A 25,788-nucleotide genomic window follows, 5' to 3' on the forward strand; every position below is an offset into this window, starting at 1 on the left:
ACTGCTCTCCCATTGATTTTGTTAGTTTTGTGAAAGTCACTTGCCTTGTTTAGTTTAGAGTGCTACCTCTTTAAAACAAACTGACCAAATGACACTAGTTTTTGGGTACACAGCCTTATAAGAATAATAATAGACTTTATTTAAAGAAGATAATACATGTTTCGCCAAAGGCTAATCTACCAGATGGTCCCCTAGTTAGTAAAATATTACATTCGTTAGTAAAACATGATATCACAATCAGATACTAAAATGCATACAAAATTATAATAGTGAAAGACGTTATAACATATCACAGTTAGTATTAATTAAGATTATCACAGATAGCACAAACACATATTTGTGCTAATTTGATTTGTCAATTAAATGTCTTTAAGCCGTATATACATATATGCTAACATAGCAAAAAGTTAAAAATTAAATAGGGAATAGTAGAGCTGAAAAAGGACATCCTTGCTTAACTTCTTCAATAGAAGGCACAAAACTTATCAATCAGCCCTCATATATATGATACCTTAATAAGTAGGGCATATAACAAGCAAATTGTAATGGAATTCTCTTGATACAATAGGCAACTTAATCTCCTAGGCAAAAGACTTCATTAAAATTAAAAGAACCTGTTGTAAATGTATAAAATAACAAACCTACCAGTCGGATTTCTATAGCGCGAGATCCCTGATTGTTTGAGGTGGCAGCTAAAGCATTGTCAATTAACTCAGCAAATGCATAGGCTGGAAAAAACAAAATAAAATGATTTCAGTATAAAGGAAAAGCACAAGGGCTTTTTGTCTATTTATTTAACAACAAGATAAGAGACCACAGTCTTCATAGTGATCTCATTGAGAAATATTCTACTTCCTTTTACCATATGAAGCTGAACAAGTGTGATGCTTGTTAGTTTGTCTGTTGGTAAGTTGTATATCTTTTTCTCATTTGAGAATGCGACATTACTTTCTTGGATTGACCAAGATTTATATAGTAGGTGTCACTGATGAAGCAGAAGATGCTTACTGTACCAGAACACCTGGTCTAATTATCCTTGTACTCTTTCAGGAGTCTCTGTGTAAACATATCTTTTGTTCCTATTTTGTCCTAGTCTCATTGAATTTGAGTTTGATTATATTGAATGTTGGTATTTTCATTCCACAATTTTGACAAAATTGTACTTTTCACCAATTCAACGATTTTGGGAAAATAACATTTTTAACATTTGTACAAAACACTTTAATAAAGGAGTCCCTGCTCAAATGTAAAATTTTATGCGAAGGATTCACTGTTCCCATAAATTTGTGCAGGAACTAGTTCTAGATATAGAATGTTCGACAGATCCAAGGTATATATCATATATACAGGTATAAATGTGAATTAATGTAATAATATCGATCTTGTTGGAAGGCAAGTATGTTTTTTCTTCAATGTTAGTAAACCCAAGCCTCAAGAAACATGAACCAAATCCCCATTATGAAATTTCAATGACAAGTAGTGTAGAATATCAGGCCTATCAACATTTTCTTTGATGCAAGTCAAAGGTCAAAATGTAGGTCACAGTGACCTATGTTTTGATACACAACATGCTGTCTCACTCAGGTGAACTCATACCTCAAATATGATGTTCCAGTGACTAGAGGTTTTGGAGATAAAGCTTGGACAACTTTTTCTAAGACGTAGGAAAAAGATAGAGTGACCTACTTTTGATACATTATACAACACATCAAGGTGAACCTATATACCATAACGCCCAGGGAAGATCTAAAAGACAGACGGAAAGGACAGGTAAAACTCAAAACTCTACAGTTCTCTCCATCTCCCATTCCCAATGGGATGAACAACTTACAGCATATATTACACATGTATTACCTTTCGGAGTGGATTCTACATGTACCAACTTATGGAGTGGATTCTACATGATTCAATATACCAAGTTAATTCTACATGTTTTAAGGTACAGAGTAGATTCTATATGTGTCAACTTACGAAGTGGATTCTGTCCCTCAGAAGCATAATATTCATACATCCCTCCTTTGACAATAGTGTCATAATGGGGTAGATAACTGACCCGCTGCTGGGCAGGAGCACATAGCTCCTGTTGAATATTTCGTAATATGTACAGCGTATCTCCTTTGTCAATAATATCTGTAAAAAAAAAAGCAAGATTATTAAAAAATTATTAAAAAAAAAGAAAATAAAAAATCATTGCAGAATAACATAATGATATCTACTTATTCCAATACACTATCCTATAGCAGTGTTATTTTGATTACCAGTCTATATTATTTTCCATTCTTTCTGTTTTATCTCCTGAAAGGGCTTTTTGCACTCGTTTGAGAATGGGGCCTGTGGCTTTTGGATTGGGAAAATTGAGCGGTAAAATATCAAATTGGGAAAAATGGATGTTTCTGATTTTCATAGAAGAAAGCCCACCTTCGCACCAAAAACAGATCTCTTGGTGCTGTAAAACTTTTAGTAATGTCATTTAATTGTGTTTTATTTCAAATTGTAATTCCTGATTTGTTATCACCTCCCATCACTACAGATTTATTATGATCTTTTTTAAAAGGCTATTTTTGGAGATACCCCTTTTAAATTTTTTTTTTTTTTTTCAATTGGGAAATTTAAAAGCTTGCATTGGGAAAAATGAACAGTTTTTCCTTGGGAGAAGGGGCCGAAATCGGCCCGAAAAAAACCCCTGGATACTACACTCAGTATTGATGATTATTACATACCCCAGGAATCGTCATCTTTAATCTCCTCTCTGTTGGTTGTGGCTATTACAAAAGACTCTGACTTCTTTATCCCAAGTGCCTGACAAAAGAATATATTGTAGAAATTTTGATTAACAGTAAAACTGTTCTCACAGAAAGCCATTTATAACACTGCAAGCCAACCATAATGTGACACAGAAATACCGGTGACATTGTGCAGTCATGCAGAACATCACAGCCAGTCTTAATTTTTTGCATGTTGTTAGACATGGGTGTCAAATGCATCATATGAAAAAAAATATTTAAACAAATCTTCATAAAAGAATTGCTGTGCATGCGAAGACCTTGCACAACACTCCTTCAGGACAGCCCTATATAGTGTTTTGTCTGCATGCTACATGTTAACTTCAACAGTGAAATTCAATTCTTTAAAGTCTGTCAATGAGAATTATTTTTGCATGTTGTTAAACATTTGTATGAAGTATACAATACAAAAATAATTATTTTTATAATCTCAATTAATGAACAGCTGGGTGTCAAAAAATGCCCAAGACCCTCCCTCCTCCCAGGACACTCATTAGGTACATCCGTGAAATCTGTTTATTTTGTTTTTATTTAACTGCAATTCATAGACCAATTAGATATTTGCAAACAAAATGCATGATTTACATGCGAATGCATTCTGTTGATAATGAAACAACATTTGCAATAGTCTCGTGAGAGGTAAATATGAGCATTTCTTTTTTTTGCGCAAAAATGAATGAATTCACACTTATCCTGCACACAAGTTGTGTTTGTAAACAAATGAGCACAACGTAACAGTAAGTGGCTTCAAAGCGAAAACCTTACTTCACGAACACGCGCTTTGAAATCTACATAAGTGAAAAGTCCTCCTGTTGGAATTTTGATTTCAGGAATATCGCTGTCTCTTCGATCAAAGACATAAACGAACGCATCATCATCTTCTAACTGTGCACTCGTATTCCCCACGCTTCTCCTGGAAGTCGCCATTTTCGTGGGTTGCGCGCGATGACAAAATGGAGACTGAATGCCCGTATGTGTGTAATCGCGAGGCCGTTCAGGGGTATTTTGAACAAGTTTGTATTTTCTGTTTCCCGCAGCGTACTAACTGAAATGTCCCTCTTCTTATGCATGACCGGAACAAGTATTTGTATTAGTTAAGTTTGTAAATATTCGCGTATAGTATTTGTTTTGCTGGTTTTCCATTATCTACAGTTAGTTTAGGTATCACGACGACCCTCTCGGATTGTGTTATCAGTGTCCTCTGATCCTTCTTTACACTATATCCAGTCTGACAGTCGAGACTGTACCACAAGTTGATCGGGTACTACAACTGGACGGCCAGTCTTTCAGACCGAACCTCACTAAATCAAACTGACCATGACTTCTGCTGTCAATCCGGATTTGGAGAGAGAAAGAAAGCGAGCCACTTTTAATGGAGAAATCCTCACCGATTTTATATACGGGGGAGCTCATAAAAAGCAGAGGAGGCGTGACATACGTAAGCAATGATTAACGTTTTCTAACGGTTGATTGTGTCTTACAGTGATTAACAAATACCTAGGATTTGGAGGGAAAATATGATGTAGCAGTTAAAACCATATTAATAGCAGAGTCTTGTCAAGACTAATACTCTCTACATGTAACTAAAAATAAGGGATTGACATCTATAGATTTGAATTGCATTTTATAATTAGATGTAATAAGAAGTCGTTAAGTTGTGTATTGAGCCCATGGCTCATTGCTTTGTACAAAATGGATTGTAGTGTTCATTTGTAAGTTTTCCTTTAGAATTAGCTGTAGAGTCGGAGTAAAAAGGGGATTTGAACAATTTCCTTTGCCTCCAAATATTTGGTATTAGTGTTTGTATTTAGAGCACACTATCTGGTATTTAATAAGTGTGCATTAACTTAGCTGGCTTGGTATGGAGTTGGAAGGAAAGACAAATATTACAAATTAATTTTGCTTTAGTGTCATATGATACCAACTAAATTGCATCATTTATTTTAAAAAGAGAAAACAGCTTGTTCATATTTCAACCAGAATTGTAATATTATTGACATATAGATGGATACACAACTGCTGTATGAATGGTAAATTGTAAGTGTTCATGAGGTGTGATGTGATGTGCTGTCCAAGATGTTTGGGTCCATGTAAAAATATGAAATCAAATTCTTGAATGCACAGCATTACAAGAATATGTTATATAGGATCTCGGTATTACAATTAGGTTCAGGTCAAAAACTAGGACTTCACTTGATCAAATTACATATCTACAGTGCACAGGTACAAATGTGAAGTCATATATCTCATAGCCACTAGCTAGTGTCAATGTTAACTGACTTGATAGAGGTCAATATTTAGGATGTTCCTGTCTATCAACGACTTGATAGAGGTCAATATTTAGGATGTTCCGTCTATCAATGACTTGATAGAGGTCAATATTTAGGATGTTTCTGTCTATCAACGACTTGATAGAGGTCAGTATTTAGGATGTTCTTGTCTATCAATGACTTGATAGAGGTCAATATTTAGGATGTTCCTGTCTATCAATGACTTGATAGAGGTCAATATTTAGGATGTTCCTGTAATCAATGATATTCCGTGTAAACTTTGTACACACTGTTTATTGCATCACAGTGGAGATTATCAACATCGAACTTGAGAAAAATCACGTAACAATAACATACATATTATAAGTAGATCTCATAGCCATTAGCTAGTGTCAACATTAAGTGACTTGATAGAGGTCAATATTTAGGATGTACATGTCTATCAATGATATTCCGTGTAAACTTTGTACACACTGTTTATTGCATCACAGTGGAGATTACCAACATCAAACTTAAGGAAAATCATGTAACAATAACATACATATTATAAGTAGATTATCTGTTGTAATATTGAAACCTCACATTCATTTTCATATGTTTCACTATTCCCTTGCGACGAAGGTCAGAGAGCTGATATAGGGATGTTCTTATATATATGTGTGTACATACATAACACTTCTTCTTTTTAACACTCTTGTGGCTTCATTCCTTGAGAAATTTTTATCAAACTTCACACTTTCATAAAGGCCAATCATATTTTGGAATGTGTAAATCAGGATTTTAAGGTCAAGTGCAAGGTCACCATTACTACTTTTTTTTATTTTTATAAAATCCTTGCTTTAACAGCTACATTTCTTGAAGTATTTCAATCAAGCTTCATACACTTGAAAGGTGTCATTTTATCTTTGATGAGTTTGAATCTCAGGTATCATGGGTCAAGGTGAAGGCACTATTACTAGTTTCAGACATTTCTTTTCAACGCTCAAGCAGGTTCATTTCCCAAGAGATTTTCATCAAACTTGAACACTTGTAAAGGACACTGTATCTTTGACAGAAATCAATGACATTGTTAATATTTTTATAAAATCCTTGACAATTACTCCAGCAGACTAACTTCTTAAGAGACTTTTATCAGTCTTCACACATTACAAAGGCCTATTATGTCTTTGACAAGCTTGGATTTCAAGGTTCTTGGGTTAAGGTCAAGGTCAAGATTACTACAATATATTTTTAGAAAATCCTTGTCAGCATTCCAGCAGCTTTATTCCTTGAGGGATTTTTATTAAACTCTGGAGAATTGACTGTTTTCTTTACTGCATTTCGATCAAGCGAGGGGAGATGTATCATATGTGATGCCTTGTTATGTCAGAAGAGTGATTACAGTTTTTGGGGACAAACAATACAGAGTGGAAAGTAATAAATGAATAGATCTTCACTTATGTGTTTAGTAATAAGCCCATACAGAAATGCAAACCATTGCTAGATATAGTGGTGATTTCTATGTTAGTTGTACCACCAACTTTGAATCACTGACAACTAGGAGGTAGATGCAGGTGTGGTCAGTAAGTTTGGAGATGCGTAATTCGGCATTGTCTTCATATGGCATTGTGTGTTTCTCAGGAAATTGTATGTTGCTCAGTGAGGTAGTCACCACCTACCTCAAGCTACATCAAGTAGATCCCCACCTAGAAATAAATCTGGATGTTCACAGGACAATAAACCAGACAAACAAGCCAACAATTCCTAGAGAGAGATAACCTCTGTAAGGATTGTTCTCAAAATGAAGATAAGCTGTGTACAGTTGTAGTCCCTAAATAGAGGTAGACTGTGTACAGTTGTAGTCCCTACATAGAGGTAGACTGTGTACAGTTGTAGTCCCTACATAGAGGTAGGCTGTGTACAGTTGTAGTCCCTACATAGAGGTAGGCTGTGAACAGTTGTAGTCCCTAAATAGAGGTAGACTGTGTACAGTTGTAGTCCCTACATAGAGGTAGACTGTGTACAGTTGTAGTCCCTACATAGAGGTAGACTGTGTACAGTTGTAGTCCCTACATAGAGGTAGACTGTGTACAGTTGTAGTCCCTACATAGAGGTAGACTGTGTACAGTTGTAGTCCCTACATAGAGGTAGACTGTGTACAGTTGTAGTCCCTACATAGAGGTAGACTGTGTACAGTTGTAGCCCCTACATAGAGGTAGACTGTGTACAGTTATAGTCCCTACATAGAGGTAGGCTGTGTACAGTTGTAGTCCCTACATAGAGGTAGGCTGTGTACAGTTGTAGTCCCTACATAGAGGTAGACTGTGTACAGTTGTAGTCCCTACATAGAGGTAGACTGTGTACAGTTGTAGTCCCTACATAGAGGTAGACTGTGTACAGTTGTAGTCCCTACATAGAGGTAGACTGTGTACAGTTGTAGTCCCTACATAGAGGTAGACTGTGTACAGTTGTAGTCCCTACATAGAGGTAGACTGTGTACAGTTGTAGTCCCTACATAGAGGTAGACTGTGTACAGTTGTAGTCCCTACATAGAGGTAGACTGTGTACAGTTGTAGTCCCTAAATAGAGGTAGACTGTGTACAGTTGTAGTCCCTACATAGAGGTAGACTGTGTACAGTTATAGTCCCTACAATATCTCAGTACTTCCAAATTTGGTCCTGTATAAAAAGAATGAGAATTTGATTTACAAGAAATCGTTTTTATTTGTTGTTTTTTATACATTGAAAAGACAAAAGAAAGTTTCATGAACATCGACTAAATTTTACCAAATATCTTAATCTGTGATCCTAAACATAATTTAATTATTAATCTGTAATTGCTTGTAATTTTTTGTTTGAATTATAATTTCCAAGAAACCAAATTACTGTACCTGAGTAAAAGTCAGAGCTAGCCTGAGATGGTTAGCACTTAATACACATTTCCTTGTAAATTTCCAGGTTGGGTGTTTTGACCCAAGTTAAAATTCTTTAGTTATATTTTGCTATTCTATACTGATCTATCATTTCCTTTATTTGAATCCATCACAGTGTCTAAAAGTGCCCTCGACACCTCAATTTCTAGTGAATCCTTCCAGGGAAAACCCACATGATCAGGCTGGCAACTCCTTTAACTTTTTACACACCTGATGAAAAATCCAACCCTGGTCACCTAGATAATCTCATGATGTTATCTCATGATGACAATACATTTACAGAGAATGCAGTGTTCAGCGATCCTGAATACCAAACTTTGAAGCCATGGGCATTTTGCAGTCGAGAAGACCTGTACTCTAATCATCTACAGAAGGCCAATATGGCAAGGCGTTTACAGGAAACACTAAACATTACAGACCAGGAGGAAGGCTTCATTATTAGGCAGTAAGTTGTACAGAAAGCTTATGTAGACAGAAAATCATTATGTTGTCACTTTGAATAGTCTAACATTTACTGATGTCCTTTCAAGATTCTTTCAATGAATGCTAGACAAATATTTTAAAAAAAAAACTGATAAAACCTCAGAATAATTTTGACTATTTATATATCTCTGTGTACTTTATTTTGTGTTCTAATACATATCATGTAATAATATATCTTCATCATTGAATAAATGACAAATTTTAACTCAGCAATGCTTCTGGTCTGTACATAGAATGTTCATCTGTTTTTCATGACTGTGATCATTGTATCTTAAAATAAACTGTGGTTTTTCTTCAGAACTATAAGATGTTTTTTTTCAGAAGTAAAATTTTGACTTGTATGATTTCTGCCTCTCAGATCTCTCTGTTCCAATGAATACTTTGGCCTTGGAGTCCATGGCTTCATGTTCATTCCTACTATACAGAAACTTGGCACAGAGGACCAGAAGAGAAAATGGCTGCCACTAGCAAAAACTCTTAAAGTTGTAGGAACATATGCACAGACAGAGCTAGGTCACGGTAAGAATGTTCAAATGGAATGAAAATAAAAACTTTTATTCACAAACTGATGAAATTGAAAGCATTAGTGTACATGTATGGTGTCCATCTGTCAAATTTTTTTAAAACTTGTAACTAGTCGTGAACGACTGAACAGATTTGGTCAGAAGAATCCTTAGAGGAAAGGGAATGTATTTGTATAAATTGTGTGTCCACTCTGGGGTCTGGCCGCACCCCGAGGGACTTAGTTTCAGGGTTATTGGTATATCATTAAAACAGTGGAGATCTCCAACCCTAAACCATATATAGCAGTGCTGGGCATCCAGAGATAAACACTATCATTATGTAAGAATTGGCTCTGGGGTGTGCCCGCAATCCTCGCTACTTAGTATCTGGTTTATATGGTTGAAACAGTTGAGATTCTCACCACTTACCCATATAGAGCAATGCTGGGCATCAAGAGATAAACACATTTATGATGTTAGTAAGAATCGGCAAGATGGTGTGGCCTAACACCTTGGGATTTAGTTTCTGGGTTATATCTTTGAAACCGTTGAGATACCCACCCCACAACCATGCATAGAATTGCTTGACATTTGAGAGATATACAAATTCACAATGTGAGAATTTACCCTTAGGTGTGGCACATCTTTAGTGACTTCATAACATCTAAGTCATATTTTTGAAACAATTGAGATTCCAACCGTATTACCATAAAATGTGTTACTGGGCATCAAAAGAGAAAGACAGTCCTGATATTAGGGTTTACCTATATATATATTGCAGTTTAAAAGTGATTATAATGTAATGTTTTGCTAGATCTTCACACATTTTCTTTCCATATATTTTAGCCTGCCAGATGATTTAATCTTGTAATTAGAATTTAAAGTTTTCTTCGTATTCAGTGTTTTATTTATTTCAGGAACTTTCCTGAGAGGTTTGGAGACTACTGCAACCTATGACCCTGAAACACAAGAATTTGTGTTAAATTCACCTACTATCACCTCGATGAAATACTGGCCTGCAAATTGTGAGTTAAACATATCACCATGGATGCTATATAATATATTATCAGTTCTGTCCTCTGTTTTTATCACTCTGCACAGCTGTTTAACAGTAGTATATAAATAGTGAATCAAAAAGTCTACCAACACACTACATGATTGGTAGTAGTCAACTTTTTTTACGATAAATAGATTAAACTGTCTTCCTCACTTATCTATTCAGCATGGTTAAGTAACTCACTTCATATAAATGTAAAAGATCTGCCTAAAATTTTAATTTACAATGGTTTCCTTTGAAATGAATGCATTTTTGTTTGGATATGTTTTATAGTGGGGAAAACTGTCAACTGCTGTGTTGTAATGGCAAAGCTGGTTACACAGGGGAAAAGTCATGGCATCCATTCCTTTGTGGTGTCCCTTAGGGACCTTGAAACACATAAGACACTTCCAGGTAAGAAAGAAAATTTCCAGGTAAGGAGGATAATTTCTATGTATGGAGACAAATTTCCAGGTAAGGAGGAAAATTTCTAGGTAAGGAGAAAAGGAGGGAAATTTCCAGGTAAGGAGGAAAAGTTTCAGGTAAGGAAGAAAAGGAGAAAAATTTCCAGGTAAGAAGGAAAATGTTCAGGTAAGGAAGAAAAGGGGAATAATTTCCAGGTAAGGAAGAAAAAGGAGGAAAATTTCAAGGTTAGGAAGAAAATTTCTAGGGAAAGAAAAAAGGAGGAAATTTTCCAAGTAAGGTAGACAATTTTCAGGTAAGAAAGATATGGAGGAACATTTCCAGGTAAGGAGGAAAAATTACAGGTAAGGAGAAAAGGAGGTAATTTTCAGGTAAGGAGGAAAATGGGAGAAAAATGATATTTAATTACCATGGATATTTTGGATGTGGTTATATTTGGTGTCTCGTTTGAAAGTATCAAAATTAAACACACCAATCTATAGTGATGTAGATATTAAACATATTGTTTGATATGTTTCCTTCAGTAAAGCTGTCAGTGGTTTCTAACAATAGTATCTAATCTCATTCATGAGTTGGTAACCTGGGTATGATAATATAAGAATATTTGGAAAATTAATTTAATGTTGATATTGATCAAATATATACAGTCATGTACAGAAATAAAACTGAAAGTTGATCCAATAAGTGTATTAAGGTCTCTAAGCTAATGTATGTAAGACTCACCTTGACTGTGGACTTTTTTTAAACAGAAACTTGTAGAAAGTAGTTACATAAAGAAGAATTACTAGTTAATGGAAAAATTCATTAAATTTAGTGCCAAAATAAAATTCTCGCATTTTGAACAAAAATACCAAATCTTCATGATTAAAATATTCCATTTGAATAGTATGTCCACGAGGTTGTAGACTGATAATCGAGAATTATCTGTGTCGTAAAAAATAATGTTTCATTACACAGTTTGGTTCATGATTCTGATTCTACCACATGACATGTTAGATTAAAAGTTGTGTCACCCTCTATTTGGTTATTGTTGTGCCAATGTTTATGTTTAGGAATTGAAGTCGGAGACATTGGACCGAAGTTTGGCTTTAATGAAAATGATAATGGTTATCTGAGGTTTCACCACGTCCGTATTCCTCGAGATCACATGCTCATGAGATATGCCAAGGTACACATATTCTTTGATATTCTTTCTCTTTTTCATGCTCCTATCAATTTGTGTGGAGAAACATAAAGTATTACCCATTCAATACTGACTGTAAGTCTCTTGTATCACAAGTTATTGTCCTGTACTGACTGTAAGTCTCTTGTATCACAAGTCATTGTCCTGTACTGACTGTAAGTCTCTCGTATCACAAGTCATTGTCCTGTACTGACTGTAAGTCTCTCATTTTCACAAATGATCATCAGATGTTGATGTAATTAACAGTAGAGTGTCCTATACAACATTGTAATATTATCATCAGTCTTTGATCTGACATCATCATAAAGCTGTGATGTGACATCATCATAAAGCTGTGATGTGACATCATCATAAAGCTGTGATGTGACATTTTCATAAAGCTCTGATGTGATATCATCATAAAGCTGTGATGTGATATCATCATAAAGCTGTGATGTGATATCATCATAAAGCTGTGATGTGATATCATCATGAAGCTGTGATGTGATATCATCATAAAGCTGTGATGTGACATCATCATAAAGCTGTGATGTGACATCATAAAGCTGTGATGTGATATCATCATAAAGCTGTGATGTGACATCATAAAGCTATTATGTGACATCATCATAAAGCTGTGATGTGAAATTTTCATAAAGCTGTGATGTGATATCATCATAAAGCTGTGATGTGATATCATCATAAAGCTGTGATGTGACATCATAAAGCTGTTATGTGACATCATCATAAAGCTGTGATGTGATATCATCATAAAGCTGTGATGTGATATCATCATAAAGCTGTGATGTGACATCATCATAAAGCTGTGATGTGACATCATAAAGCTGTGATGTGATATCATCATAAAGCTGTGATGTGACATCATAAAGCTGTTATGTGACATCATCATAAAGCTGTGATGTGAAATTTTCGTAAAGCTGTGATGTGATATCATCATAAAGCTGTGATGTGATATCATCATAAAGCTGTGATGTGACATCATAAAGCTGTTATGTGACATCATAAAGCTGTGATGTGATATCATCATAAAGCTGTGATGTGACATCATAAAGCTGTTATGTGACATCATCATAAAGCTGTGATGTGACATTTTCATAAAGCTGTGATGTGATATCATCATAAAGCTGTGATGTGACATTTTCATAAAGCTGTGATGTGATATCATCATAAAGCTGTGATGTGACATCATAAAGCTGTTATGTGACATCATAAAGCTGTGATGTGATATCATCATAAAGCTGTGATGTGACATCATAAAGCTGTTATGTGACATCATCATAAAGCTGTGAAGTGACATTTTCATAAAGCTGTGATGTGATATCATCATAAAGCTGTGATGTGACATTTTCATAAAGCTGTGATGTGATATCATCATAAAGCTGTGATGTGACATCATAAAGCTGTGATGTGACATCATCATAAAGCTGTGATGTGACATCATCATAAAGCTGTGATGTGACATCATAAAGCTGTGATGTGATATCATCATAAAGCTGTGATGTGACATTTTCATAAAGCTGTGATGTGACATCATCATAAAGCTGTGATGTGATATCATAAAGCTGTGATGTGACATCATAAAGCTGTGATGTGACATCATCATAAAGCTGTGATGTGACATCATCATAAAGCTGTGATGTGACATCATCATAAAGCTGTGATGTGACATCATAAAGCTGTTATGTGACATCATCATAAAGCTGTGATGTGACATCATCATAAAGCTGTGATGTGACATCATAAAGCTGTGATGTGACATCATCATAAAGCTGTGATGTGATATCATAAAGCTGTGATGTGACATCATAAAGCTGTGATGTGACATCATCATAAAGCTGTGATGTGACATCATCATAAAGCTGTGATGTGATATCATCATAAAGCTGTGATGTGACATTATCACAAAGCTGCGATGTAATATTACTGTAAAACTGATGTAACATTATCATAAAACTGTAATGTTATGTAATCTTATTGTAAAGCTGTGATGTTTTATAACAGGTAGCAGAAGACGGGACATTCACTAGTGCCACCAATGAAGGAACAATTTTAACGTACGGCACCATGTTGTTTGTGCGGGCAATGATCGTGACAGGAACTTCCTCTACATTGGCAATGGCATGTACCATCGCTACAAGATATGCTGCAGTGAGGAGACAGACAGAGGTCAAACCTGGGTTCGTTTTACTACATCGTAAACTCCATCAGAATGTCAGATCTATCTAGCAATCAGCCCATACCTAGTCATGGGCAAAACAACATTCTTGTAAAAAAAATGACAAATCAATTTCATTGTTCTGTATAATACTGTGAATATCTTTCATGACTACTATCTTTAACAGCTACTATCTTTCATGGCTACTATCTTTAACAGCTACTATCTTTCATGGCTACTATCTTTCACAGCTACTATCTTTCACTGCTACTATCTTTCACAGCTTCTATCTTTCATGGCTACTATCTTTCACAGCTTCTATCTTTCACTGCTACTATCTTTCACAGCTTCTATCTTTCACTGCTACTATCTTTCACAGCTTCTATCTTTCACAGCTTCTATCTTTCATGGCTGCTATCTTTCACAGCTTCTATCTTTCACAGCTTCTATCTTTCACAGCTACTATCTTTCATGGCTACTATCTTTCACAGCTACTATCTTTCACAGCTTCTATCTTTCACAGCTACTATCTTTAACAGCTACTATCTTTCACAGCTACTATCTTTCACAGCTACTATCTTTAACAGCTACTATCTTTAACAGCTACTATCTTTCACAGCTACTATCTTTCACAGCTACTATCTTTCACAGCTACTATCTTTAACAGCTACTATCTTTCACAGCTACTATCTTTTACAGCTTCTATCTTTCACAGCTACTATCTTTCATGGCTACTATCTTTCACGGCTTCTATCTTTCATGGCTACTATCTTTTACAGCTACTATCTTTCACAGCTACTATCTTTAACAGCTACTATCTTTCACAGCTACTATCTTTCACAGCTACTATCTTTCACAGCTACTATCTTTCACAGCTACTATCTTTTACAGCTACTATCTTTAACAGCTACTATCTTTAACAGCTACTATCTTTCACAGCTACTATCTTTAACAGCTTCTATCTTTCACAGCTACCATCTTTCACTGCTACTATCTTTCACAGCTTCTATCTTTCACTGCTACTATCTTTCACAGCTTCTATCTTTCACTGCTACTATTTTTCACAGCTTCTATCTTTCATGGCTACTATCTTTCACTGCTTCTATCTTTCACAGTTTCTATCTTTCACTGCTACTATCTTTCACAGCTTCTATCTTTCATGGCTACTATCTATCACAGCTACAATCTTTTACAATTTCAGTAAATTCACCATTCTGAGCCATTCAGAATCATATAATAATGATATATGTAAACTTTAAGATATGCGACTGAAAAAGTCTTCCTCATTTTAGTGTATAAACTTTTGCTACTTATCTGTTGATATGAAATGAGAACTCCTGTAAGCTCCTCTACATATAGGTTGTTCATCAATACCTTTTGTTATTCTACCAACTTTAGTAGTGATATTCTGGTTAGAATAGATAACAAGCACAGTGGTTAACAGGAGGGCTGTTGATCAACATGTATTAAATCTGCTATAAGTAAGTGACAGTCTGTTTACTACATTTGACCTCATAAACATACCGGGACTTTGCTGTTCCAAAAACATGAAAAGGATGTGGTTGATTATCTTCAATTTCACATGAAAGGTGTTCAGACATTAAATTTTGAATGCAGAAATCATCATTCAAAAGTGTAATATATTTGTATTAAATTCTTATGAATGTTTATTGAAGAAAATGCCTGTACATTGACAGTGGGCCAGAGGCACAAATCATGGACTACCAAACACAACAGTACAAGTTGTTTCCACTGATCGCTACAACTTATGCGTTTCGCTTCACTGGACAAAGGATAAATGATCACTACACAACTATAAATTCCAACATAGAGAAAGGAAACCTGGAAAATCTGCCTGAGGTATATGTTACACCTTGTCACACCTATTTATCAGGTACACATCACACCTTTATATACCTGTATATCAGGTACACATCACACCATGTTACACCTGTATATCAGGTACACATCACACCTTTATATACCTGTATATCAGGTACACATCACACCTTGTCACACATGTATATCAGGTACACATCACACCTTGTCACACCTGTATATCAGGTACACATCACACCTTAACACACCTGTATATCAGGTACACATCACACCTTTATATACCTGTATATCAGGTACACATCACACCTTGTCACACCTGTATAACAGGTACACATCACACCTTGTCACACCTGTATATCAGGTACACATCACACCTTTATATACCTGTATATCAGGTACACATCACACCTTGTCACACCTGTATATCAGGTACACATCACACCTTTATATACCTGTATATCAGGTACACATCACACCTTTATATACCTGTATATCAGGTACACATCACACCTTTATATACCTGTATATCAGGTACACATCACACCTTGTCACACCTGTATATCGGGTACAAATCACACCTTTATATACCTTTATATCAGGTACACATCACTCCTTTATATACCTGTATATCAGGTACACATCACACCTTTATATACCTGTATATCAGGTACACATCACACCTTTATATACCTGTATATCAGGTACACATCACACCTTTATATACCTGTATATCAGGTACACATCACACCTTTATATACCTGTATATCAGGTACACATCACACCTTTATATACCTGTATATCAGGTACACATCACACCTTGTCACACATGTATATCAGGTACACATCACACCTTTATATACCTGTATATCAGGTACACATCACACCTTGTCACACCTGTATATCAGGTACACATCACACCTTTATATACCTGTATATCAGGTACACATCACTCCTTTATATACCTGTATATCAGGTACACATCACACCTTTATATACCTGTATATCAGGTACACATCACACCTTTATATACCTGTTTATCAGGTACACATCACACCTTTATATACCTGTATATCAGGTACACATCACACCTTTATATACCTGTATATCAGGTACACATCACACCTTTATATACCTGTATATCAGGTACACATCACACCTTGTCACACCTGTATATCAGGTACACATCACACCTTTATATACCTGTATATCAGGTACACATCACACCTTGTCACACCTGTATATCAGGTACACATCACACCTTTATATACCTGTATATCAGGTACACATCACACCTTTATATACCTGTATAGCAGGTACACATCACACCTTTATATACCTGTATATCAGGTACACATCACACCTTTATATACCTGTATATCAGGTACACATCACACCTTCTCACACCTGTATATCAGGTACAAATCACACCTTTATATACCTGTATATCAGGTACACATCACTCCTTTATATACCTGTATATCAGGTACACATCACACCTTTATATACCTGTATATCAGGTACACATCACACCTTTATATACCTGTATATCAGGTACACATCACACCTTTATATACCTGTATATCAGGTACACATCACACCTTTATATACCTGTATATCAGGTACACATCACACCTTTATATACCTGTATATCAGGTACACATCACACCTTTATATACCTGTATATCAGGTACACATCACACCTTTATATATCACACCTTTATATACCTGTATATCAGGTACACATCACACCTTTATATACCTGTATATCAGGTACACATCACACCTTTATATACCTGTATATCAGGTACACATCACACCTTGTCACACCTGTATATCAGGTACACATCACACCTTAACACACCTGTATATCAGGTACACATCACACCATGTTACACCTGTATATCAGGTACACATCACACCTTAACACACCTGTATATCAGGTACACATCACACCTTTATATACCTGTATATCAGGTACACATCACACCTTGTCACACCTGTATATCAGGTACACATCACACCTTGTCACACCTGTATATCAGGTACACATCACACCTTTATATACCTGTATATCAGGTACACATCACACCTTTATATACCTGTATATCAGGTACACATCACACCTTTATATACCTGTATATCAGGTACACATCACACCTTTATATACCTGTATATCAGGTACACATCACACCTTGTCACACCTGTATATCAGGTACACATCACACCTTAACACACCTGTATATCAGGTACACATCACACCATGTTACACCTGTATATCAGGTACACATCACACCTTTATATACCTGTATATCAGGTACACATCACACCTTGTCACACATGTATATCAGGTACACATCACACCTTGTCACACCTGTATATCAGGTACACATCACACCTTAACACACCTGTATATCAGGTACACATCACACCTTTATATACCTGTATATCAGGTACACATCACACCTTTATATACCTGTATATCAGGTACACATCACACCTATATATACCTGTATATAAGGTACACATCACACCTTTATATACCTGTATATCAGGTACACATCACACCTTTATATACCTGTATATCAGGTACACATCACACCTTTATATACCTGTATATCAGGTACACATCACACCTTTATATACCTGTATATCAGGTACACATCACACCTTTATATACCTGTATATCAGGTACACATCACACCTTAACACACCTGTATATCAGGTACACATCACACCTTTATATACCTGTATATCAGGTACACATCACACCTTTATATACCTGTATATCAGGTACACATCACACCTTTATATACCTGTATATCAGGTACACATCACACCTTGTCACACCTGTATATCAGGTACACATCACACCTTGTCACACCTGTATATCAGGTACACATCACACCTTTATATACCTGTATATCAGGTACACATCACACCTTGTCACACCTGTATATCAGGTACACATCACACCTTGTCACACCTGTATATCAGGTACACATCACACCTTTATATACCTGTATATCAGGTACACATCACACCTTTATATACCTGTATATCAGGTACACATCACACCTTGTCACACCTGTATATCAGGTACACATCACACCTTAACACACCTGTATATCAGGTACACATCACACCTTTATATACCTGTATATCAGGTACACATCACACCTTGTCACACCTGTATATCAGGTACACATCACACCTTGTCACACCTGTATATCAGGTACACATCACACCTTTATATACCTGTATATCAGGTACACATCACACCTTTATATACCTGTATATCAGGTACACATCACACCTTGTCACACCTGTATATCAGGTACACATCACACCTTAACACACCTGTATATCAGGTACACATCACACCTTTATATACCTGTATATCAGGTACACATCACACCTTGTCACACCTGCATATCAGGTACACATCACACCTTTATATACCTGTATATCAGGTACACATCACACCTTTATATACCTGTATATCATGAACACATCACACCTTGTTACACCTGTTCTTTAGGGTAGAGAAATCTGGCTAACATTCAGGTGTTTTTTGCATTATGTTTTAGCTTCATGCTCTGACTGCTGGTCTGAAAGCTTTCTGCACTGCTGTGGCTGCTGATGGTGTAGAGGTTTGTCGCCTTGCTTGTGGTGGCCATGGCTATTCACATGCTAGTGGTCTCCCGAAAATCTATACAAGTGCAACAGTGGAATGTACATATGAAGGAGAAAATACAGTCATGTACCTTCAAACAGCACGGTGTGTGGTATGGAATTTTAAATTTCTTATATCTTTTGAAAAACTGATCAGGCTGTTATTAATGTTGTTGTTTGGTCATTTCTGATGTCAAAAGAAGAAGGTTCGAGATTTTGAATTGACCATCGTGATGTTGCTGCTTTTTAATTTAAGATGGTTTTTGGGGTCAATGTCGAATAAAATAACCAGTTTCGACAGTTTTTATTCTGCAGCAGGACTTAGATTAAGTAGTTTGACTGTAACTACAGTGTTATTGAAGTCTGTGTATAACAAAGCATTTGAAATTTTCTTTGTAGGTACTTAGTAAAGTGTTACAATATGATGAAGGCCAAGAAGACACTTCCCCCCACCTTCTCATACATCACTGATAAACTGTCAGGAAAGTCAGACCTCGACAGCAAGCTCAACTTTAACAGTATCATAGAGGCTTACGAACACAGAGCAGCCAGGTAAGCGTGATTAAAGTCACATAAATAAAAAAAAACCTGTTATTTCTTAACATGTTTCATTTGCTAAACAGTTGTCCAGATTAAGCTATTTCAATAAACATCTTGTGAAGCTTTTGTTCCAAATAATACACTCCATTATTACCTGAGTTTCAGATGAATGACTTTGACATGCTTTCAAAGTCACAAGGGATACGTATATTAGAATCTTCAAACAAATTCTTCTCAGTAACAAAATGGTGCTGGATGCTGATGTTGGGCGTGTAGCATGATACAGATAAGATAAAGGAATTCCAAGTTTGTTGAAATGAATAACATTGACCCACTTCTAAGTCCACAGGGATCAAATGTCTTAAAATCTTCTTATCAATAACCAGAAGGTCCAAGCAATTGATATTGGTTTTGTATCATAATTGGATGAAGGGTTACCAAATTTTTTTAAAAAGTATATATATACCTTGTCAAGCCTCTTCCAACTTTTCTTCATTATGTTTTCCCGTTTAATATTTTGAACTGACAGATTAGTCAAGGCAGCTGCATTGAACATAAGTTTCTGGATGAAGGCAGGCAAAAACCCCTGGGAATCCACCAATAAAAGCTCCATACAGTTAGTCTGGGCAGCAAAGGTACTTTGTTCTCATACAGTATAGATTGTCTGTGGTAGAGTTAGCATCAACAGAACATTTTATGATGCAAATGTCATGAAAGTAACTAGTTGTTTTATAATAAATTGAAGTGTATAACCAAGAAATGACAGTTTAACATAAAACACTGATTATTATAGTTATTAACCTTTTCTACTCTTAAAATAATGTTTTACTTTCAAAACACAAATTAAGTACTCAGCAACATTAAAGTGAGAACCATGGTAGTTCCATTGGTTTGAATTTCTGAAAAGTTGGTTTTGGCATGTTACCAGATGTGGACCTATTAACATATACATGACAGTATGTAAATATTTCAGTCAAAGATTTCAGTGAAAGATTTTAGGAAGGATGATCAGACATTGACTTGTTTCTTTCCAAAGGCATGTTGCCATCTGTTTGTGGTGAAGACCTTCATCAATCAGGTGACCTCTATTGACATTGACCCTAACGTGAAGTCTGCTCTGACAGTGTTATGCAGATTGTATGCTGTTAATGGTATGATAGAGAACATGGGGCAATTTTCTCTGGTAAGTTTTTTCTCACCTGAAGGATATGGATGTGGTATATCATTATTTTACTCACATTGTAATGGAGAGATATTATATTAAGTCTGTAATTATCAAAGTGGTAATTTATAAATGTTTATCTATTCTGTAAGTGTAATTCTGTGTGAAAATAGAAATCTTTGAAATAAAGTTAATAAAGCAAATGGTTGTCTGTTTTTCTACCTTTATGATTAATGAAACAAACAAAACAATCCAAAAAGCCTTAATCATAGTCTATTCTGTCCTTTAATTAATCTATCATATTCATGTTAATAATTTTGATAATTTGTAGTAAACAGCACTCACACTATAATGATTTATCTATCTATCATATTCCATTACTGTGTTAGTCTCGTGTTCATATGTTCACCATTCTGTGTTGACAGGATGGGTTCCTGAATGAGACCCAGATCAACATGTTGACCAGGAAGTTGTCCGATCTTTTGGAGGAGGTGAGGGTAAATGCCGTCACCTTGGTGGATGCCTTTGAATTCAGTGACAATGAACTGGACAGTTGTCTTGGACGCTACGATGGACAAGTTTATGAAGCACTGTACAAGTATGCAAAGTCTTCACCGCTTAATGACACCGATGTAAGTACAGAAATATATGTATCTGACAACACAGTCAATCTAATCATTTCATTGTAGGGTCAATATTACCATCTTGATTTCAGTTTTGAAGCCAGGGTGACATTAGTGAAAGGAATATTGCTAATTATGCTACATGTATTATGGTATAAACCAATTGTGAAGTAGAGGAAGGAACTGACAAGCTGATTCTTTTATCTGGGAAACTTTCAGACAGGGACAGAACTGACAAGCCGATTCCTTTATCTGGGAAACTTTCAGATGGGGACAGAACTGACAAGCCGATTCCTTTATCTGGGAAACTTTCAGATGGGGACAGAACAGACAAGGTGATTCCTTTATCTGGGAAAACTATCAGACAGGGAGAGAACTGACAATCTGATTCTTTTACAATATCTGGGAAACTTTCAGACAGGTACAGGACAGAAACTTTGACAACTGACTAGCTGATTCCATTCAGCAGGGAAACTTTCAGACAGGGACAGAACTGACTAGCTGATTCCATTCCCCAGGGAAACTTTCAGACAGGGACAGAACTGACAAGCCGATTCCTTTATCTGGGAAACTTTCAGATGGGGACAGAACAGACAAGGTGATTCCTTTATCTGGGAAAACTATCAGACAGGGAGAGAACTGACAATCTGATTCTTTTATCTGGGAAACTTTCAGACAGGTACAGAACTGACAAGCTGATTCCATTCCCCTGGGAAACTTTCAGACAGGGACAGAACTGACTAGCTGATTCCATTCCCCAGGGAAACTTTCAGACAGGTACAGAACTGACTAGCTGATTCCATTCCCCAGGGAAACTTTCAGACAGGTACAGAACTGACAAGCTGATTCCATTCCCCTGGGAAACTTTCAGACAGGGACAGAACTGACAAGCTGATTCCATTCCCCAGGGAAACTTTCAGACAGGGACAGAACTGACTAGCTGATTCCATTCCCCAGGGAAACTTTCAGACAGGGACAGAACTGACAAGGTGATTCTTTTATCTAGGAAATATTCAGACAGGGACAGAACTGACAAGCTGATTCCATTCCCCTGGGAAACTTTCAGACAGGGACAGAACTGACAAGCTGATTCCATTCCCCAGGGAAACTTTCAGACAGGGACAGAACTGACAAGGTGATTCTTTTATCTAGGAAATATTCAGACAGGGACAGAACTGACAAGGTGATTCTTTTATCTAGGAAATATTCAGACAGGGACAGAACTGACAAGCTGATTCTTTTATCTGGGAAAACTTTCAGACAGGGACAGAACTGACAAGCTGATTCCATTCCCCTGAGAAACTTTCAGACAGGGACAGAACTGACAAGCTGATTCCATTCCCCAGGGAAACTTTCAGACAGGGACAGAACTGACAAGCTGATTCCATTCCCCTGGGAAACTTTCAGACAGGGACAGAACTGACTAGCTGATTCCATTCCCCTGGGAAACTTTCAGACAGGGACAGAACTGACAAGGTGATTCTTTTATCTGGGAAAACTTTCAGACAGGGACAGAACTGACAAGCTGATTCCATTCCCCAGGGAAACTTTCAGACAGGGACAGAACTGACAAGGTGATTCTTTTATCTGGGAAAACTTTCAGACAGGGAAAGAACTGACGAGCTGATTCTTTTATCTGGGAAAACTTTCAGACAGGGACAGAACTGACAAGCTGATTCCATTCCCCAGGGAAACTTTCAGACAGGGACAGAACTGACAAGGTGATTCTTTTATCTGGGAAATATTCAGACAGGGACAGAACTGACAAGCTGATTCTTTTATCAGGGAAAACATTCAGGCAGGGAAAGAATTAACTTGCTGATTCCTTTCGTGGAGGCAGGTATCACTATCAGATTGGGAAAGAACGGACTAGTTGATTCTTTTCCTAAAGCTTGGCAAGAGATGTTGACTAGAACACTTATACACATTTGTATGAGCATTCAGATTTATTGACCTAGACAATTGCTAAAATGTTATATCTCATTTATTTCAGGTTCACAGCTCCTTCCAGAAGTATCTAGCTCTGCTGAAATACCAGGGTAGTAAGCTGTAGAGTCAATTCATAAAGTGATGACAGCATAACACAACAGCTGCCTATTATCCTGAAGAATTGTTAACCTTCAGATCTATATAAAACAGAAACAAAACTAAAACATGACTCTGAGATCAGACAGCTGGAGTCAATATCTGTTGAAATTAGTGAAAATGTGATTGACATAATTCACAAGGACAAGAATTTATGAAACAGTCAATAGCAGATGTTGTTGATTCCATAACAGTTGTAGGGAAATACTTAAATTTAGAATGATTCTGATCAATCCATGCAGAACCAGTGTAATACAGAATTCTCATGTTTTTTGGTACAATTTCTTCATGTTGGTAATGTCAATAGAATAGAAGTTCTCATAACACAACCAGTAGAAAGAGTGTTTAAAGAGAGTTGCCAAATTGACTACAGTACATTGTTACCATCTTGTGTGTTTTTTGGTCTATAAAATGTTTACTTTCTCGCCATACTATCTTCGACCTTAGTGTACATAGAATTATAGCTGACTAAGTTGGTGGATTCCTTACCATCTCGTACACAATGTATTCACTGCTAGTACCCTCCACACTGGTCATTTGTCTGATGAAGGTGACCGTGTAGATCTCATACACTACATACTTCACTGCTAGTACGCTCCACACTGGTCATTTGTTTGATGAAGGTGGCTGTGTAGATCTCGTACACTACATACTTCACTGCTAGTACGCTCCACACTGGTCATTTGTCTAATGAAGGTGACTGTGTAGATCTTGTACACTACGTACGTCACTGCTAGTACTCTCCACACTGGTCTTTTGTCTGATGAAGGTGGCTGTGTAGTTGAAACGACACACTCATCTTTTACCAGTTGTGTTATAAGAACTTCTATTCTATTGAATTCTAATGTTCTTATGAAACTGGTGTAAAAAAATTGTATTGATAACATTAAAATCAGCATGTGATATACTTTGATTTGTACTGAACAAATGAAAAATATCCCTTTGATATTTGATTCTGTATATTCGTATTACTATTACACATATTGTAAAGTAATTTATTTCTTTGATTTTTCTCAGATTTTTAGGTCATCTGACCTGAAGATGACCGATGCAAGATGTAGCTATTGTGCTTCGTCCGTCATTGTGCATCTTTCGTAAACTATTCCTTTTAAACACTACTGCTGCTTAATGCTTGGGTAAATTTCAACCAAATATGGTCTGAAACATCACTGGGCTAGAGTATATTTTCTTTAATTCAGAAAATTACCTTGACCCCTAGGCACTTGGATAAGGGGCCTCAAAAGGAAAAATTAGACAATAGTTTACTTCATAGCACTACTCTACTTTAATACCTGAATGGATTTGATTCAAATTTTGTCTTAAACATCATAAGGGGTAGGAAATTAACCTTTAAATTCAAAGTGTTGATTTGACTGCAAAAAATCAGGAACAAGGCCATAAAATTGGATTTACTTCAAAATCCTACTCTTCCTTAATGCTGGAATGGTCTTCATTCCAATTTTGTCTGAAACATCTTGAGGGGTAAGCAGTTGACTTTTTTATTGAGAAAGTTGATTGGACCCTTAGGGACTTTTGAGCAGGGACCCAAAAGAGTAAGTTGGACAATGTTTAGCTTCAAAACATTACTCTTCCTTAATGATTAATGGATTACATTAAATTTTTTTGTCTGAAACATCATCAGATGTTGGCAATTGATTCTTGATTAAAATACTAAAGAAGTATATTCATATCCTGCAAGAAGTCCATCATCCTTAAATTTTGAGTCAAAATTGTAGGTGTCCCTCGACTTATTATAGGTTCCACTTTAGTCTATTAATCCCTCCTCCCTCTAGCTTTGATTCCCGGTGTTATTGTCACTTCCTATGCAAGTAGATGTTCTGTTAGCATTACTATGTTCTATGGTTTTCATTGTTAAATTTTTAGAATTTTAATGTTTGTGTTGTTGAATATGTATAATGTTGCAACAAATCTGAAGATTTTATGTCAAGTTTTCAAAGAATTGTTTTTAAACTCTTTTGATGTTTGTGAAGTTTTTATACGTGTTACCAATGCAAATTATGAATTTTGATAATATCTATTTTGTGATGAATTTAATATAAAAATACATGAAATAAAATACTTTATTTGATAGCATACACAATTTTGTAATTATTACTGTA

The 25,788-nt window shown here is 36.1% G+C and overlaps 2 protein-coding genes across 2 annotated transcripts in view; one reads left to right on the forward strand and one right to left on the reverse strand.

The window, feature by feature from the left end:
* The window catches only part of LOC132564249 (structural maintenance of chromosomes flexible hinge domain-containing protein 1-like), a 75,991-nt gene extending 72,281 nt beyond the window's left edge, over positions 1 to 3,710 (reverse strand). The window contains exons 1-4 of the mRNA XM_060228925.1: positions 3,549 to 3,710; positions 2,721 to 2,799; positions 1,972 to 2,130; positions 646 to 728 (exon numbers count right to left, since the gene is read on the reverse strand). Of these exons, the coding sequence (XP_060084908.1) occupies positions 646 to 728; positions 1,972 to 2,130; positions 2,721 to 2,799; positions 3,549 to 3,710 (483 nt within the window). The remainder of the gene's footprint in view (positions 1 to 645; positions 729 to 1,971; positions 2,131 to 2,720; positions 2,800 to 3,548) is intronic.
* A 265-nt stretch (positions 3,711 to 3,975) lies between these two features.
* On the forward strand, positions 3,976 to 25,513 carry LOC132564272 (peroxisomal acyl-coenzyme A oxidase 1-like). Its single transcript, XM_060228946.1, has 14 exons — positions 3,976 to 4,221; positions 8,247 to 8,409; positions 8,806 to 8,966; positions 9,868 to 9,975; positions 10,281 to 10,400; positions 11,462 to 11,577; positions 13,594 to 13,769; positions 15,445 to 15,607; positions 19,174 to 19,364; positions 19,658 to 19,810; positions 20,328 to 20,433; positions 20,835 to 20,981; positions 21,386 to 21,592; positions 23,577 to 25,513. Exons 1-14 carry the CDS (start codon positions 4,101 to 4,103, stop codon positions 23,634 to 23,636), a joined length of 1,992 nt encoding a protein of 663 aa, XP_060084929.1. The 5' UTR covers positions 3,976 to 4,100; the 3' UTR covers positions 23,637 to 25,513.
* Positions 25,514 to 25,788: the final 275 nt, after the last annotated feature.

The sequence above is a fragment of the Ylistrum balloti genome, unplaced genomic scaffold, assembly GCF_031769215.1.
Source record: "Ylistrum balloti isolate Yb309-2 unplaced genomic scaffold, AGI_CSIRO_Ybal_v1 Utg369680, whole genome shotgun sequence".
NCBI classification, from domain to species: domain Eukaryota; kingdom Metazoa; phylum Mollusca; class Bivalvia; order Pectinida; family Pectinidae; genus Ylistrum; species Ylistrum balloti.

What these genes read in the sequence shown, in the direction of transcription:
- LOC132564272 (XM_060228946.1), top strand. Translation starts at nt 4,101, where the DNA reads ATGACTTCTGCTGTCAATCCGGATTTGGAGAGAGAAAGAAAGCGAGCC. An exon ending in AACACATAAGACACTTCCAG is followed by an intron (nt 10,401 to 11,461) that starts GTAAGAAAGAAA and finishes GTTTATGTTTAG; the next exon opens with GAATTGAAGTCGGAGACATT. An exon ending in CACCGCTTAATGACACCGAT is followed by an intron (nt 21,593 to 23,576) that starts GTAAGTACAGAA and finishes CATTTATTTCAG; the next exon opens with GTTCACAGCTCCTTCCAGAA.